We start from the raw sequence: 19,453 nt of genomic DNA, 5'->3' as shown, positions 1-19,453 counted from the left end.
CGCGGGCGCCGCCCCGCCGTGAGGTGGGAGAGCTCGGCGGGCTCCGCGCCTCGTGGGCCCTCAGCAGTCAATAACGGGGTCGTCTGTGGTTGTGGGTCCGGCCTGCTGCCTTAGGGGGCCTTCCGAGAGGCCTGCTGCAGGGCTCGGGCAGCGGCACTGGGCTGGGTGATGCAGGCAGGCTGTGGGTTACAGGAACATCCCCGGGGAACCAGCTCTGAGTTGAGGCCGCTTGTGCGAGATGCTGCCCAAACGCAGCAAGCGAGCCTGCCATCTGAATGTGAGAGGAGTTGATAAGGGTGAAATGGCCAGGCGGGGAGCGGTAACGGGCGGTGGGGTTGTGACTGGTACGCAGTGCAAGGTTTCTAGCACACCGGTTACCTTCGCCGTTGTCAGTGCCCACCCTGGGTGTAAACCATTCCGAGCGAGAGGTATGTGGTGCTCTTTGGTTACCTCAGGCTTTCTGCACGAAGTGGTGCGGTCTGCAGGCTATGTGGGTTATGGTGCTCATGTAAAAATCATGTGATTCCTGCAGTCAACTTTTCTTTCCTTCCTTAGGCTAAAAAATGTAAAATTGCATAGAACTGCTACTGCATTTTAACACTTCCCGAGTGTTTCGGAGAGCGCTAGTTCAGGTAGCATGGACCAAGTTTACCTGGAGGGATTCCTGTTATAATCACCGATGCGCAGACCATCTCGCCTTCCGTTAGCACTTACCGTGACGTTTTTCTTCTGCCTTCAAGCATCTTGTGTAACGCATGTGTCCTTGGCAACTACGATGGTTGCTGATTGTATTCACTGCGCTTCTAGTGGCAAGAAGTGACCAGCCAGCATCTCCTTGGGGACTTGTTGTCTGTGAGCTATTTTGTTGGATGATTCTTAAGAACTGCAAAGATAAATGGAGAGGGACGGGATAAAGTAGCGTAGATAAGAAAACTATGTGCCCAGTGTTTCTTAGGCAGTTGAAAAGCATTTTCTGGCTTTATTCTTATCAGCTTTAGTGCAAACAAAACACATTGGTGTGCTGGCCTTTCCACATGTTGTCTTCTGTTCACAGAATAAATGCCTCCCAAGCATCTTTCCATTTTTCTGGTCATGTATCCCAGTGTTGCGTGGAAACATATGCTTACTCTCAGGGACACAACTCATAAGTCATAGGTGGTCCCAAAGCTGTCTGGTGTGGTCTGCAAGAACCCACTGAATACTCAAACTATCGTTTCACACAGTTTATGCAAAATCTCATCAGCTAATTAATGATTATTATTATTTGGTTATGGGACAGTTCTTTCTTGTTCCTTGGATGTGAATTCTGCTCAAGAGAGGTGAGGCCATCATCCCTGTTCTAGGCAAATCAGACTGCAGCATAGGCGGTCATTAATCCTTCTTCTATCAGAGGTTTGTGGTTTTGTCATTGGCGTGTCTGGCTTATGGAAAGGAGGCATCACTGCTTCCAAAAGGAAGTGACAGAGTGGAAAGAAACAAAAGCGTGGCTCATCGAAGTCTCACATGGTTGGTAGGGGAATTACAAGGCAGCTATTTCTCCTTTTAAGAATGGTTCAATATTCATGGCTGTTTAAGCAGTTCTTTTTCCATTCAGCTTTTGACAAAAATAGCTGTAAAGGAGCATGTGAACCTCGGAGCATGTAGTCTATTTTTTGATACATCTTGGCTTACATTTGTCAGCTTTAGATTCTCTAGCACGGCACACTTAGTCTGTGCAAAATGTAGACTACGAGAGATTGGTTTCTTGGCCCAAAAAAATCCTCTGAGTTCATTCCTGAAAGGTGATGATTGCTACAGTGATACGACGTCACCCGCTCAAGTGGTTTGAATCAATAGCTCTTCACTGCTGATTGTATTCTGTCTGGTTTACTATTAAGTTCATTCACTCAATTCTTCTGTTTGGGAGCTTATGCTAAGATTTTGTATGTACCTTATGCTTTTTCCCATCAATCAGGCATGCAGGCTCCAAAGTAGGGAAGCTGGTTAGCTCGTTCGGGTGGGTCCAGTGAGCTTTTAAATCTCCTGCGAGGCTTATTCTCTTGCCAACTTTTTCAATGAAAAACACTAACCTAGTTTCAATACACTATCTTTGCATTGCTCCTGAAAGCATTCTTCCACAATCTTCAGGCTGTGAATAATTCTCTAGTATGCAGATTATTGTCCTTATCTGGGAACATCAAAGTACTGCAGTCAGTGTGCTGATGCTGTGCCTTCTGTCCAGTACCTACACTGTAAGGTTCCTTTCAGCAGCACATCAAGCGATATCTGGGAATCTGATAAATATAATATAGTATTTGAAGTGATTCCAGCTTCTGTGCCTAGCAGTAATTTGGTCTTTTGTCTATGCCAACAAAAGGCAAAGGAAATCTTCCTTTTTTTGGTCGAGCATTCAGTAAAGTATTCACATAGAAGGATTTGGCATTTCTCCTTTGAGTGTGCTGCTGCTTTTCACTCACAAGTACTCTTGATGCATACGTTTGAATATTACAGTGAGGAAGAATCTGGATCTTGGGTGCTAGGAAGACAAAATGCAGTTTCCAGTGTCATACGGTTACACCTGGCTCGGCACAGTGTGGCACTGCATGGCGGGTGAGTTACCGTGGCAGTGTAAATGCAGTTCCATGTGCCTCACACTTGCCATGGAAGGAGCATCTTGCAATCAAAGGATTGTGCTGGAAGAATTTTTGTGTCGGTTATTTAACTTTTTGTGATGTCTTCCTTAGGGCGCTGACTTCAACGTTCATGTCTTTTAAGTGGCTTCGGAGCCTCTCAAGTGTGATTATCAAATTGTGGTTTTTAACTGAGCTATCACTGGAACCAGTGACACAAAAGCAAAACAATTTCAATTTAATAACAAGACTCTTGTATATGCTGTTCTCTTATTGTTTCATGGGTCATTGTTGGTTACCTTTTTAGATACAATTCCTTGTGCTTCTTCTATACCTTAAAGCATGATTGCAAATGATAGCTGTTCAGAGGTGCACAGCTGGTGGAGTTACGTGTAGAAATTCACTGCTTCCGTTTCTTTGGCTCCTAATCCTTAAAGAGGATGTATGGATAGATGCAAAATCTCTGCTTATGTTTGATACTCTGCTTTTTTTAGAATATGTGTTGATCCTCCAGCATAGCCACCAGTTTATAAAACCACAGGTTAGTGGTTCTCAAGCCACTGAACCTTCTTGCAGAACTCACCCCAGGGAAATGACGTATTTGTAAATCTTGCTTTATATGGTTCCGCAGACCAGCTGCTAACTGCTTTGTGTCACCGACTTACAGTTTGGGAACCTCCTCCCTGAGGCTCTAGGTATGAGACCTGGTTTCATTGCTGGGGAAAAGAGATGAAGAGGTGGTTTTTTTTGGTTCACTGTGGCTAGGGTTTGCTAACTGCTCAGGAAGACACCAACGTCAGTTTTTTCTTTGCTCACCACTGAGCTGTTCACTTTACAGTGGTTACTTTTACTCATGATCCTTTCATGTTACTGTGTTAACATGTGGATTCACAGACTGAAAAACAATAGAGATCGTTTCAAAAAAGTCCCTGTGACAACTACAATTTGCACAGTATCTTTGACTTGTGGCTGCAGCTACTTTTGTTTGTTTGTTTTCCTGAAAAAATAATAGTGTTTATCAACTAGAAAATAACAAGAAGCTGTGCTTGTTTAACTGGTACGGCTTGAACAGCAGTGCATGCAAGGAGCAGGTCTCACTGCCCTACGTGCAATGTGCCATTCCTGGTTTGCGTTCTGATTCCTCATTCATACCCTGGTTGTGCTGTCTCCTGACAGACTCTGGTGCTGTTGGTTTGCTACCTCCTTAAGCTTAGTCTTGCTGACTTGAATTAGAAGACAAAGCCCAATCAAACCTTCCCTTCTCCAATTAGCATAGTAAAATCTAGCAAGAGGAATACTTTTTTTTTACCGTGGAATGCTGTGCTTTGGTGCTTGTGCTGAGCACTCAGCTAAATCTTCAGTAAGGTAAAGTAAAATACATTGCACAAGGGGAAATAAATCTTATTTTATAATGTGAGGTTTCAGACCAGTCCTGCTTTCTCTGGCTGAGGAGAGGCTGCTGCACCAAGAGAATCATTTCCCTTTGTCATGCACTGACTCCTCTTGAACTCCTCTGTCGCTGTGGTTCTGCAGACTGCTGCAGAATGGCTCTTCTTGAATCATATTTGCATATCATTTCCTTTCATCATAGCCTGCTTGCTGGAAGATCAGCTCTCCTGTGTCTTGTATTGGTCGTTTGCTTTTACTCTCAAAGGAAGACGGTTTAGATTTGTTCCATGGCTGCTCTGACCTTGTGTTGATAGTTTTTGTACTGGGGCTGCACAATATCTCCCTCTTTCTGGCCATGTCCCAAACCGTTTGTATTTACAGTAGTTATCTAGCATTTTGCTGTAAGAGCAGCTTTCCCCTACCTGCTTTTGAGACCAATGTTAGCCAACAATTTTCCTACCTTATCTTTGGAAAGTCCAGGCTGTGTTTGGTTTGTAGTTGACCTGTGTACGAACCTCACCTCAGACAGATCACCAATCTGGTTTTCACATGTGCTTGACGATAGAGGTAGGGTTTTTTGCCTCCTGTTGACCTAAAAGAATTCAATAGCACAAACCTGGAGTTAATCTGCTTCAACTCCTTCATTAAGTATTCATTCTGTATTTTTATTTAACATTAGGGAATAGAAGCCTGACTCCATTCACAGGGATCCTGCCCGAGTGTCTGTGCTCACCCTGTTGGATATAAAGTACATGCTGTAAAGATAACGGGGTGTCTGTGCATACAGTTATGTCACTGCTGGGGGAGGGACATATCGGAATATGTGTTTGGTGTGTGTAGTGCTTAGACCAGTCACACAGGAGATACAGTTGGTTTGTTTACAATAGAAAGTTACAATTTTGATATGTCTGTTTGATCTCCTATTACAGCACTATAAAAGAACTTGATCTGCATATACTCATTCTGGTAATAAAAATATCATAAAATCTTACTATGAGTCACTTAATATGTATATAGCTTTGTCTATACTCAGCTTTTAAAAACACAGCTTCTTAAAAAAAGGACAAATAAGTCATATGATCATCAATAAAACATCTAAATACCTATCAGAGTTTATAAAGCATAGTCCATGGATTAAATTTTATGGCAGGCTTGATTTGAGATTCTGGATTAACTCTCAAAATACTCAGAAAATTCCCTGCAGTAGGAGCCCAACTCTAGATTCTCACCGTTCTAGCTGAAAGATCCTTACTCTTCCCTGTGAAGCTGAAAGAATATCTTCTAGCTCTGTCTTTGGAACAAAAATCTCTTCTGAAGGAATCCTTGTTCCTCTGTATTCTGGAAGTCTGTTAAAGTGGTAGGCAGGACGGCCTTAATCCAGAAGTGAACCAAGGCCACCTATATGCCATTGCAGTTGAGAAAGGAAACTGGTATAAAAGTGGGCTCAACTGCCTCTCTTATTTGTGTGGTCAATGCATTGCTGCTCTGTTTTAGAAACTAGGATGCCTATTTGGGTCTTTTGGTGGAGGTTTTCTTGTCCCTTCAGAGGGCTTTTCTCAGTTCTTGTCTTACTGTGGTATTGCCACCGAACAGAGCACTGGCAGTTGTTTATGTAGAACGTTGGGTAATTCTGGCTAACACACCACTCAGCAGGATTTCAGGTGAGGTTCAGGCTCTCATGTAGATGTCAGAAACAAGCTTGGTTGTATTAGGTAACAAAGCCCCAATATAATCTTTCCTGTATTAGGGCACACAGTGTTGTGGAATGTGGGGGACAGGGACTAGGGAGCAGAGGTTCTCTCAAAGGTGCCAACGTGATACTGTGGTGTGAAGGTTCCTGTTCTCCTGAGAACTCCTGCCCATGCTGAAGGCAAGGCACTAGAGGTGGTGTACTCCAAGATGTGACCCAGGACAGCTGTTTCTTTGTTGCTGTGTTACTGCCAGCCTGCACTGCAAACTGAATTGTATTAGGCAGATGTAAACAGCCTTTTACCACTTCTTCATAGCTAAGTGACCTTCCTGTTCAGACCCCTGAATTAGGACTTCTTGCCTAATAGGCTAACTCACATCCTTTTCAAAAACTGATTGATAAGTGGTATGAGTTAGCTCTTTTCCAATAAAATCAAAGCATGGCAGATGGTATGGAGGCAGTTTTTACTTTAAATCCATCATTACCCCTCATGTCTACAGTCATTCATAATAGGAAATTAATATCTCCTGGGAGGAGTAGTGTAGAAATTTGAGGAGAAGGGGGAAGTATCTGATTATAGTTTTGATATGGGAGCTCTATCATGTACTATTGGGGTATTTTTGTTGTATCATAGATTACTTGAGAGAATAAGTTATTTTTCCAATCTGTAACATACTGCAAAAGGGCCCTTGTGGTATCTTTTCTGAATAGCTATTTTTTGAAAAATTCACGTGAAAAAATAGTGAAGTGAAAAAAATAGTGTAGTGTTTATCTCCAGGATTCGTCCTCATGCGAGATGTTTTTTTCATGCAGATTCGAAGTGATACATCAGAGATCCTCGACGAGACCATTCCGCTCATTAAAGACAAGGTGATGGAAATGAGCCACATCTATGCCAAAGTTGATAAATTAGAGGTTTGTTCATTGCATTAGAAAACTTATTTTCTTCTTTCTCTGTGTTTTATAGGTTAACTGTCCAGGTATTTATATGGGGTGCTCAGATGTTTATGGCTCCCTATTGTTTTATGTTTGTTTTTAAATCAATATGTTTACCATGGTTCAGTACATATAAGTGTTTATGGTTTTGGAACAGTCACTGAGTAATTTATTGCTGTGGATTCTACAATTCCTAACGGTAGATTAAAAGCATTAGTTGTGGTTTTGGTGTTAATAATAATGCTTATAATGTTAATTTGTTTTGTGACTTGAAGAAGTATCTGTGAAACCATTTTTAATTTCAAAAATTCAAGTCTCGCGACCAGTGCTGGACATAACCATTTTAAGCTGTTGCTGATCATCTTATGTAGTATTGGAGAGATCTCAGAGTTCCCATCTTCTGTGGTGTCTGCTTTGGTGTTTACTGTATCCTGAACGAGGGAAGTCAGTCTGACTCACTAAGATGATGCCCTCAACATATTTAGTAAACAATATGTTAAAATTTGTGTCAACTGAGGGCAAGTTTGCCTCTGGGAGGAATATAATGAAAACATGATGAGATAAATAGTGTTTAAAATCAGTTTTAACTGACTCAAAGTGAAAGAAACCAAGAGTTTGAAGCATTAAATCCAGATAGGCAGTTCTTAAGCTTCAGGCTCTACCCCTGCACAAAGTAGCATCCCCTGGTAAGGTTTATTATGCTGGGAGAGGCAGGGCGATTGACTTAACTTTCAGCAAGGTTTGTTTAAATGCAATTCATTTTTTGTAGCTCACGTTTTTACACCCCTGTTTGCTAACAGACATCAAACCCTTTCATGGTTTTGTGACTTATATAGCACCAGGAGAAAGCTTCAGACAAGGAAATTAGTCATTTTAGATCAAAAGTGGGAGTCAGCTGTTAACCTGGTTTAGAAACTGTTTTAGAAACATGTCTGATTTTCAGAACTGAATGCCCTAGTCCAAGAAATCTCTAGCGGGTTCTCAGTATACATGATAATTATGTATACTTAAGACAGGAATATGAAAAATGGCTAACAGGTTCCAAACCAACTGTTTCTGGAAGTGTCACACCCATTTACCCCTTTTTTGCAAATTCCATGCTTATAAGTGGTTGGGATTTTGGGGGGAGTCGGGTGTTGTGTTTCTGGCTTTGAACAGGAAAATGAAATCACAGTTCTAGGCAATTACTTGTGCCATAAGTACGGTAAGCAACAGGGTTCCCTATTGCTCCCCACCAGTACAAGGAAACGAAAAACCCACAACCCTTCTGACCCCATTCCCTTCGTATAGCTGTAGGGGCATAGTAATGTGGAATATGAAGAAAACACCAGTCTTTGCTAGGCTACAGCTTGCCCTCGAATAATGCAGCAGAATCTTGTTGAGGGGCTTTTTTTGGTTATCAAGGGAGGATAATACTTTGACTGGCTAGGCATGTTTTTCTCCTTAACATGACCAGCTGTAATGGCAGCAACCTGGGACCATAGGATTAAATTGGCAATTTGAGCAATAGTTAATGTTTTAATTAGAACTTTTAAATTTAAAGCTTAGCAGCCATGGGGATTTTCAAGGGAAAAAATAATGTGTACTCCCAAGAGTAGAAAAGAAAAGGACTGTCATGTAAAAGGACTGTCGTGTAATGGTTATATAGGATGAGAATCTGCTGAGTTTTAATTTTGATGTTGCCATTGGTACATTTTGGAAATTAATTTACCTATTCAGCCTCCCCTTCCCCATCCCTAAAATAAGCAGTGCTTAACTTCTCAAAAATACCCCAACAGTGAAGCTTAATCATTAATAAAGAGTATCAAAACTCTTTACAAATTGTTTGGTATTTTAACAAATAAATGCTGTTCTTTCTATTGGCTTTATCTTATGGCTCAAGTTCCAAATAAAACTGAACCACATGTATGTTTTAGGTCAATACTTCCTGACCTTTTTTTGCTAAAATCACCTGTCATTACCCTTTCCTCTGCTGTCTCCTCGCTCCTACCACCTTGGCCACTTTCTCACTCCCACCAGTCGTAGCAATGTCTTTGTGGGTTCTGCAGAGCTTTTCACCTCCGGGCTGAAATGTTGTCAGACCTTTAGCCACCACGTAAATGCTTACGTACCCTGTGTGCTGACAAGGGAACAAAAGGCTGCCCTTAGGTAAGAAGAAAAAGTAGCCTTAGGTCACGACTGGCAGTTCTTCAGGTGCCCCTTGGATGTTTATGTTAGCAATAGTGCGCTCTGAAATCTTGTTAAAGCTCTCTCTTTGACTTCTGATCTCTAGGCAGATAATGCTGAAACCCAGCTCAGGTGCTTTGAACTTTCATTAGGCGTTTTTCCTCTCTCCATAGGCATTTGTTAAAATGGTTGCGCACCATGTTTCCTTCCTAGAAGAGCAAGTGCTTGAAGCAGAGAAGAGCCATGGCACCTTTCTTAATACTGTTTGCAAATTATTTCAATGTGCAACTATCTCGTCATTTAAAAACGTGAGTATTTTTCAAGTTGCTTCCAGCAGATAGGAAAATGATGTTAAATACCCTTTGTGTATCAGATGTGGCCTTACGGCATATTTAATTATTCATTTAAGGGGTATAAAAGAACTAGCTACAGTTTGCTTCTGTAAAGGGAATTTCTCTACATTTCAAAAAAATTTTCAATAATTTTCTTTTTGAAGATATGGTACTTTACTGCTGGAAATATTTGATGGCAATTTTTGAAGATCCCTACATTTTGTTCCTGAATGAAAGGATTTTCTCTGTGTATATATGTGTGTGTGTGTATGTGTGTATATATATATATATGCGCGAATGAGAAGCTTTTTATACATCACCTTGCAGTGAGACACATAAGCATAGATTATTCTTTGCATCTAGTCTTTGGTTTTATGTCAATTATGTTGAAATTATGTTATAGGGTCATCCATGGATAAGCACTAGAGGGGGGTGAGAACTCTTTCTGTGAGTTTTAGCTATATTTGCTGATAGAAGAAGAATAGAGAGAGTCAGGGGTAATGAGATGTGGTGTGGACTCTATCATGTAGTCTTCATCCTTCTTGTCCCTATTTTTTCCCCAGAATGTTTTCATATCACTTACCTTTACACTCTGTTTTTCTTCCCTAAGCTCCCAGGTCATTCTCTAAATCCGTCATTTCCCCAGCAATTATTCACAATCTGCAGTTAGTCTTTTCTGAACTCATCCCTTCTGTTCCTCCCTCTCCATCTTGATGTGTTTTCTACCAAGTCTACAGTCTTAGCAGATCCCTATCAGGATCCTTGTTCTAGTCTCAGCTACCTCCCTGCTTGCTTTGATTGCTCCCCTCCTCATTTTCTTCCAAGGGGCCGCCGTGCCAGTCCGCGTAATACTGGGTAGGCAGTAACACACAGGTCTCAGTGATCTTGTTGGGACAGCTGAACCACTTAACATTTTTATTTGGTGTCATAGCAAGCTCTGGAAGCTTCAGTTGCAGGAAAAGTCCAGTTCAGTTTCTGCAGATCCAGGACAAACCTTAACTGCTTAAAGAGAATAATGAATATTCAGTCTGGGTAACAGAGGCGTGGACAGGAGATGGTGCATACTGATATCATCTTCAGCTGCCAAGCTCTAGGGAATCTTCCGAAGACCACAGTTTGTATAGACTCGGTAAAGAGTGGCAACTTGGCCAGATTTGGTAATATTTTCATAGGAATAGGAAAATACGCCCCTGATATGAGGGTAGTTTACTGCCAATTTAAAATCTCTGCTATAGCTTATGAAGGCATTGAAGCTTTTCAGAAGAGCTAAACATCACATATCCTTTATTTCATATTCTGAATTGGCTGGGTTTTGTTCCCTGAAACTCTCCAAACATGTTAAACCTGCAGCAGATACCCAGCCTGGAAAATCTATCAAAGCTGAAAGTTCTGCAAGGTTGCTCTGCCTATACACACAGTCTGCTGTAACTGGGATGCCAGTCAGAATGTGGAGAAGGCCAGACTGTTTACACAGAAGTGGCTTCACGTGGGCTTGCAGACAGCATAGCGTCTTCATTTTTTTTCTTTATTATTACAAAGAAAAAAATGGAAATATGTTGTAATTGTGTATTCATGCTTGCAGACATCTTGGAATGATAATATTAGTGAACAAAAGAGAAAAATAAATAGGGAATGGTGTAGCTTCCTACTGCACTGATCTTATCCCTCACTCCCATCCTTTCCCCCAAAACAGTAGGACTAGAAAGTGTGGGGAGAGAGGTAACAAGGATGAGAACAGATAAGGAAAAGTTCTCTCACGGACATTTCTAAACAGCTGAAGACTCAGCTGGAAGGACAGGTCAGAGATTTGTGGTGTCATTCTGTACGTGGAGCAGGTGAACAGAGAATCGTTATTCGCTCCCTCCCATAACGCAAGAACTAGGGACATCCAGTGAAATTATATCAGCAGGTGGGTTCACCGTACAAAAAGGGAGGTATGTACTTTACATGCCACATGTGACTGTTGCCTGAAACCTAGTAAGATCCCTGCCAACTGTCCAAGTTTCTGTACTCTCTCCAAGCCTTTTTGTTTCTAGTTGTCTATCCCTTTTCCCCTGTTACGTAGGATGCCCCTTCGGCATCTTTTACCATTTGAAAATTAGGACTTTATTGACCTTTTTTGTAGGTGGGTTTAACTTGTTCTGCAGTGACAGTATCCACCTTGTGTGTCTTCTCTCCGTAGCCTTGACCATAGGAAAGTTTGACAAAAAAATTTGAGGTGCCCCTTTCTCTGAGTAGAGTGTGTGTGTGTATGTATTTCAGCTTTTTCCTCTTCTAATTAAACATGGATGATATTTTAAATGCATGGGAAATCTCATCCTCAGTGTTTTGCAATTGTTTAAAGGTGCAGCAAAATCCTGTAATGTGTTGGTTTTTTTTTTTCCTCTTTTGCTATTTTTCTGGGCATTCAGAAGGTTGTTTAATATAGACTTCCAGTGAACAGTAACACTGGGAAAGGCATCTAAATTCACTCTTTGTGTTAGGAATATCCAGGGGTGGTCTGAAAAGAAACGACCTTATACTAAGTATAAATTGTGAGTATGACTGGGAAAGCCTGACAGGTTATAAGAATATGCCACTTCCTGAGGGAACAGAACAGAGGAAGTAAGTTCCTCATGTGAGGTTTGTGGCTCTGTGGAAGAAAAGCTTTTCTTCTGAAAGGCTTGAACTTTGTGTTGGGAAAAACCATGATTTCAGATCTTTTATCCAAAGATGTTATCTGTGCCCTGGCTGAATGGGGGTCAGCAGTCCCAGAGAAAGGACAGGAAATCTACCTGAGAAAACTTCAGCATGGGGAGTTTAAAAAACCCACTAGTATCTTTTCCAATGGAAGAAAACTGAATGTCAGCAACTCTTGCTGTTTTGTCATGCATTTGTGATATCTGGCATTTTCTTAAAGCCAGAAATTTTTCTTCAGTATCACTGAATAAGGGAAAAAAAAAAAAAAAAGAACATATATTTTTGGAATATTTTTTAAGCCTTGTATAGTTTCAGGGAAAGGCTTGTAAAACCCTAACCTCAAAAAAAATCTCATGCCAATGGTATTAAGAAAAAGTGCACATTTGTTAGATATTTTTTGAGGTTTTATTGTCTCTTTCTCTGAACTAATATTGTAAACTCTAGAACAGCAGTTGCTTATCTGAGGTGAGGTTTGCTGTCTTGTCCTGGCTAAGGTGCTGGGGTTTTTTTCCAGACACCTGGGGTAGATTTTGATAAATTGAACTGGGAAATCGATAATGGGATGTGAAACATTCTGTGTGTTACTTTATTAGTTCATCTGAGCTCAGTAGTGAGCAAAAGTTATTGATGAGTGCTACTGACCAAAGTATCTGGGAAAGAGACCCGAGCGTAACGGTTCTTTTCAGTGGTTACCAGCGTGAGGTGTGGAGGAGGAGATGGACTTTGCAGTCCCCATAGGCTGATAGTTGTTCTCTGAGACAGGGAAGCTCAGAAGGACTAGCTAACTGTGTAGAGTTAAGGATTTGTGTAATACAGAAGACAGCTAGCTGGGTTTGAATGTTCATAAGTAAATCTTAACAAGAAATCTTTCCTATATTGAGATTTTCATTTTTTTAACTTTTGCAAATCATTCTTCAAATGTAACTTGATACAGCAAACAGTGAAGCTGAAACCTACATCTTACCAATTGCTTTTCTTGAAGACTCCAAACTACCACATATTGGGATTTCTGTTACTGCCTTCACCACTGACAATGTGTGATCACATATATGTCATGCTACTTCTTTGTATCCTCATTTACCTCGCTAGATAATGATTAGTGTTTCCAGAATGCTATGAGATTTTTCTGACAGCCTTGAAGAAAAATATTTGTTAAATTATTACTAAAACATACCAGATGGGAAAGATGAGAAGAGAGAAAATAGAGCAGAGTATTTCAAAACGGGGGTGTACTGTGTTCATATTTAAAACTCATTGATTTTCAAGTGCTGAATACTACCAGCCTTTTTTCTTTTTTATATTGGGGAAAACAAAAAAGTCTGACACGTACTTAAATATTTATATTAACAGCTTTGGGGGTGTGTTCTGCTTATTTTACCTGTAGCTGTGCTTGAAGTTTGTATGGTTCCACTCTGATTTGGACTAACTCATTAACTGGTTTGGGAGCCCCAGAGGTGTCACACTGGTTCTGTGTTGAGAAACGTAACAAAAATGGGAAGATTCAAGTGAAGGGGTGCAGTAAGTCCGGAATTCACGATTTCGGTCACCCATGGCTTTAGCCCTCATTCACCTGCTTTGAGGGAGCCTGTGGAGTTCTTGAAGTGGAGCCAGTTTCTGGGCAGTTTGCTGAGCCTGGCGTACAGCCGAAGAGCTTGAGAGCGGCTGCAACACTGGGCTTGGACATCAAGTAGTGCCACTGGTTTGGAGGAGCAGATGGGGGTGCGTGGGGCTTCAGCACTGCACACAGGAGTAGAAATACACATGCACACACCTCTGCGTTGAGAGCAAGAGGATGGCTGGGGGAGAAGTGGTACTTTGGGCTGGTGGGATGCAGCCGGCACACCTACAACACTGCAGACAATAACAGTATGCAGTTTTTGAGTGTGCATGAACAGAAGTCAAACTATAAAATACTGGCTGTTCCCACTTGAACTAGTTTTGTTTGAATGCATTTAGAGCAGGTGTAAAAAAGTCTTTACACTAGAAATATCATTGTTAGACTGTCCAAAGCAGAGCAGCACAGCGGCACATAAATAAGGATTTGTGCAGCGTGTGTTTGGAGTTATGTACGTCGTGATGGGGAGAAACCGTAGTATAATTGCTGCTCTACAGAGAGCACTTGGTGCAAAGGGTCTCTTGTACTAAACAGGTGCCACTTAGGGCTTTCAGTCAGCTTTCAGTTGAGCTATCGTGCTGAAATGGCAGCAGAACAAAAAAATACATCTCTAGTTTATGTGCAACAAAGAAGTTAAAATAACAATCCAGATTCTTTTTTTTTTAATCAGTGCTGAGATTGGCTTCTGGCTTCCTGTTCTCTAATGGGAAAAGATTGGGCCTTTTATGTTTTGAAAGAGATTGAGCCAATTCCTGTTGCAAAATTCCAGGACTGAGATCGAATGAATAAAAACAGTTAGGAAAAACTTGATTTGTCAGAAAGCCACCTTCATTAGTGCTCTCATCTCTTTTCCATCATAAAAATTGTTGTTCGGCTCTAATTGCATCTCACTGACAAAAGCTTCTGGCTACAGATGTAAAGATTTGTAAAATGCTGCCTTTCTGTAAGCTGGTATAATCTGTGCCAGAAAATAGAAACCCAGCCTCTGCTTGGGAAGAGCTCCTCCTCCAGAGCTCAGTTTCAGTGACTCCATTGGTTGGTATTGTTGAGCTTTAAATATATTCTGCAGTACATGGTTTACTGGGCTGGGATGCTTGCTCTTGAAAGGCAGGAAACATACAGTTTTGCATAACATTGCCCTCTGCAGAGTTGAAGTGAATTAGTTACAGAAAAGATATTAGCTGGCACCAGTGAAGTAAGTGGTAAATGGCTCTTCACCCTCCCCTTTTCCTAGGTTCCTTTTGGCTGCTCCTGTAAGGAATGCAGCAAGCAGTTGCTACCGCTCGCGCTAGTGATTAAAGCATTTGCATGTTGCACGGTGCATCTCTGCACTGGCCTGTCTTCTGGGGCAATACAGGGTGTCTTCGGCTGGATCAGATTTTCCGTTCGCACTTGTGTTTCTGTCTTCCCTCCGAGGCTCTGTGCCGTTACAGACGTTGTTAAACAGGATTGTGTGCACTCATCCTTACAAAACCATGCATGTGAAATACTTACGGTTCACAATCCCAGTGGTTCAGGGTTCCTGTTCTTAAGCCTGTGCTACCGTTGATTTTTAAGAAAGCAAAAGCAGTAACATAATAAAAGCTAAAACTTGGGTGCTGTGTTTGTAGCATGAATGCCCTAGGGCCAGCAGAGCAGCACATTGTGGAAGGTGCTGTTGGGTCCCTTTCTTAACAGAATTACTTGTCTATATTTTTCTGACAACATCCCAGTTTCTTTGTTTCAGGTATGCCATTCATACATCTGGCACTAAGAGAAATAAACCAAATTTTCCAAAATATTAGGATTCTCTTAATAAAAAATAATGACTGTTTTCCTTGTTTCGGGGGTTTTTTTGGTTATACTTTTTTTCTCAGTTTGTGCTCTACCAGCTACATGTTAAATTCTAGCTGAGATGCAGAAACATTCTGCAGATGACATGATGTTAGGGTTAAACATTTCAAATGGATTGTAATATAGCGAGAAATCCTGTTCTTGCCAGCCATAGTTGTGGTGGGCTTGTTGGGAACTTTGTTTTGCCATGTTTCTGTGGATTATTGTCTCCACAGCATGGTATGCTCCTCCAATTATTTTTGTAACCATGTAATATATACTTCTGTAATGGTGTCTCATCAGAGGAATGTCTGTACAAATTGTGGTCTCAGTGTGACAAAAGCAAAAATTTCTGTGTTTATTTTGTTTCTATTTTTAATTCTGCACCAAAAAGAAGAGTTGACCTTTAATTTTTTTTTTTTTTCTGTTTACAAACATTTTACTTAAAAAGAAATTTCATAACTTGTACTGGGGGCTAGATGGCTTAACTGAGGTCGGGGTGCTAAAGTTTGAAGCACACGATTGACCAGAATTCCAGGTTCAAGCCGCTTTCTGGGTAAACACATCAGATAAATGAGCAAAAGGAAACACATCCACCTTCTTGCTGATGGGAATTGGAGGCATACAGAAATAAAATTGTTTTATTGTGGTCCTATCGTAAATCTGCAGCATGGCCTGGCACTACACTGAAGTGTCCACAGAACCCTGAGTAGAAGCAGCAATAAACTTGTTTGCTGAACTGTCATACCAATTCAGCTTTCCACCTGAAGTTCTTTCTTCAAGGATTAAAAAAGAACAGGTGAACAAAGAATCCATTTTGTAACAGGATAAACTGGTACAAGACCAAAGAAGATACTATGAGGTGGTAAAAGGTTTAACTAGGAAAATCCTTACTCCATATATTCCTCACAGAGTAATTTCTATGTTAGAATTTGGATGGCATGAAGGAATGTTGGAAAGGAATTTTATTCTGATTTGGCTTTTATAATATGGAACATGTTGTAGCTTGTGCATTTTCACAGTATCCTAAAGTGATACTCAAACAGGAGCAACTCTCATATAAATCACTCTTTCTGGAAATCAGGTTGACTTTTTCTGGAAGTACGTTTATAGATTAAGATGAATGAAACAAAAAGGCTGGGAAATGAAGATCTTGATCCTGTATAAATACTTTCAAATAAAGTTAACCCTGAGCTTGTGTCTATCAACTCAGATGCCAAGTGATCAGTGAAACAGTGTTGTTTGAGAAATTGGTGTGAATCTTGGCTTTCACTACAGTACTTGTGATAATTTGTGTATGAGGTGAGAGGTGAAGTTTCAGAAACATGTATTCTTCTCTCCCTTTGAACTAGTCACCACAGTGCTGCTAAAGGCCATGTTGCTGTTAATAAATTGTCTGTTCTCCTCCAAAATGCCCTGGGTAAGCAAGGTCAGCTAGAAGGTGTTGTAATTTTTGCACAGGCATAGTCTGAGAAGTGTGGATTCTACTTCCTTGCTCTGAGTTAAGCTGGGCTCTTACTCTAGCCCTGGGAGTCTTACTCTAGCCCTGGGAGTCTTACTCTAGCCCTGTGGTACCGTCTGCTTATGGAGTTTATTACTGCTTTCCTGTCTGCCCTCCACCAGCTTCACACAGATGTCCCATTAACTCTTCCCTTCCCCTACTCTTTCCTTCATCTCCGTGTTCCTATTTGGGTCACCCACCACCTTTTAGAAGTGTTTTATCAACTCATTTTCAGTGTGTCTGCCTTTTCTGCCTGAGACACACATAGAAGTCTCCTGGGGGCTTCTACTGGCCTTGTCTGACTCATTTTCCTGATGACTGGCCTCGTCTTGGCCATTGGTTGTACTTCCTCCACTTGGATTTCATTTGGGAACTTCTTTTAAAGACTCACACGTCATCTAGGAGCACACCTAATTGTTAAACGCGTTTGGAATAAATACCTGTATTTCAGGGCAATAATGAGAAACAGGAATGACTAAAAGTCAAATAGGTGAAGTGGGTGCCAAGGTCTTGTGATGAAGATAACAGTGGCTGGATCTTTGTTGGTATGTTGAAGTAAAGTGAAACCAAAGTTTCATTTTCTTTCATATACTGGGCTGTTAACCTGCGTAGTTTAGCTGTCGCTTTTCCAGTGCGGAGGGATGCTGGAGAAGAGGCAGAGAAGCCAAGTGGGGTTGAAAATCACTGCAGCTGTCTTAATGCAAGCTGTTCCCTCTTTGAGCTTTCAGTTTAATGCATGCAGTCTGCCACATTAATTCTGGAAGTAGCTCCTAAATGGGTAGCTGTAAAAGGGGTAATCTTGGTCCCATGTACTTCTGACAATAGGAACTTGAATGTTGTAACAGGAGAGACATCTTTGTTTCCTACCATCAAAACTGTCCCAAGTAAATAAGCAATTTTATAGTAGTCTTCAAAATTATGCAAGATGTTAATAAAATCTGTGCAACTTTTTTTAGTACAGGGAAAGCTACTCAAAAAATTTAATTAAAATCTTAGGGAAAGGGCAGTTAAGAAGGACTGAGGACGGTAATACTTAAACATACGGGTTTCATTAATGAGTGAGTGGAGTGTTGGAAATGCTAAGTGAATTCAAGGAACACCTGGGCTGCGCTGTGGAGAGGAAAGACCTGGTGAAGGATCTGGCGTGGAAGTAAAAAGGCATGAGTGTTACATATGAATTATCTGGGACCAAGTGAAGTTGTTTTCACTATAAAGAATGCCTTGTGTTCAATATTTGTGGCATGAATATATCCTGCTAGTGTCCTTTTTTCAGTAGTGTGCAACGTAGGCTGACGTTTGTTTACTTTGGTTATGACAACAGTATTTCCCCCCCAGCCCCCTGCTATTTCCAGTCATTGGGAATAGGACCCCAACAGCTAATAAAGTTTTACCAAAATCAAACCATGGTAGGTAATGTTGGGAATACATCCAAAGAAAGACGACATCCAGAGAAATTACACTATGCTGTAGTTGTATGAAGGTAAAGAGGTTGTGGACTAGTAATAGGGAACGGATGCGAGAGATCTTGAGCCAGCAGTCACAATTTCAAGTTTCATGCACTGACTTTATTACTGGGGCAAATATTGGAGCCAGTGTTCATGCACAGTAGTAGCATCCAAAGTAGTCCACGGGATGCTTTCTTTCTAAGCATCCATTTAAAACATGACAACTGTTAAAAGGCAGATATGTGGATCTGGTGATTTATATTTTTTTCCCTGGCAATAGCTAAGCAGAACTTCATGGCACATAGCTTCAGAAATATTCATTCCTTGGTGACTGGTGCCATAGCAAATGACTTCTCGTTTGCATTACTGAAATGCTTGAGTGCTCTTTAGGATTATTACTAGAAGCACACTGAATTCCAAATGAAACACCATTTTGGCCAAAGCTTACCATCATGTCTTGGCATCCTCTCTAAGTCACAGGCCCAACTTTTGGGGCAAAATGTTGCATCACCTTGAGTTTTAAAGGGGGCAAGAGTTAGGAATTTTTTTAAGCTAATTTTTGGGAAAAAAAAACTTTAAAATGGCATGTTTTGCAATGTGGAAGAACAGTCCATCTGGTAATATCCATCCCTTGTGGCTGGGTAGGTTTTGGCGTTGGCAGGCCGTGCTAAGGGCTGCGGAGAGGAAGGGTGCTGTGCCTCCCGCAGCCGTAGGCGCCTGGCTCTTGGCCCAGGGGCCCCAAGCCGAAGGCCCACCGGCCCCTGCCTGGGTTCCCTTACACGCCTACACCGCATTACCCTTCCCCCACCTCTTCTACAAAGTGTTTCGCCCTGAGGCAAACTTCTTGCTGTCTGGAGTCCCAAACATGCACAGGCACTTTCTTTTTTCTTTAAGATTTCCTGGTATAGCTATTACAAGGCAGCAATAGCTAAAAAGGCTGTTTTACATAGGTTTTTCTGTTCTTAGTAGACAGAGAATGAGTGTGTGTGTAATAAAAATAAAGCCAAACCCCTGGTTTATGGCTAAGTGAGGCCAGGTTTCTCCTGAGTTTCTTTTTTTTTTTTTGAAGTGCCTTTACTCAGCAGTCACATTTTTTTCTTGTGGTAAAAAATGCAGCATGAGCAGATGGCAAGTATTAACACATGAAATGCAGTGCCTGCTTGAAGTTGATTTAACATGGCTCTAGGTTTGTCACTGGCTTTCAGTTAGTTAAGTAGTGTTTACAAGTTAATGAATTTGTTCCACTTGAAATATTTGATGGTATGTGCTGAGGTTCAGC

At 41.2% G+C, this 19,453-nt stretch overlaps 1 protein-coding gene across 1 annotated transcript; it reads left to right on the top strand.

Annotated features, from left to right (window-relative positions):
* Positions 1–238: 238 nt before the first annotated feature.
* BCAS4 (breast carcinoma amplified sequence 4) lies at positions 239–13,492 on the top strand. The gene is made up of 5 exons (XM_010148032.1): positions 239–428; positions 3,104–3,150; positions 6,502–6,603; positions 8,964–9,098; positions 13,361–13,492. The coding sequence occupies exons 1-5, from the start codon at positions 239–241 to the stop codon at positions 13,490–13,492; spliced, it is 606 nt and encodes a 201-aa protein (XP_010146334.1).
* The last annotated feature ends 5,961 nt before the right edge of the window (positions 13,493–19,453 follow it).

This window comes from Eurypyga helias, unplaced genomic scaffold (genome assembly GCF_000690775.1).
Source record: "Eurypyga helias isolate BGI_N326 unplaced genomic scaffold, ASM69077v1 scaffold6843, whole genome shotgun sequence".
In the NCBI taxonomy this organism is placed as follows: Eukaryota; Metazoa; Chordata; class Aves; order Eurypygiformes; family Eurypygidae; genus Eurypyga; species Eurypyga helias.
The sequence above is the reverse complement of the archived record's forward strand: the minus strand, read 5'-3'. Positions and strand labels throughout refer to the sequence as shown.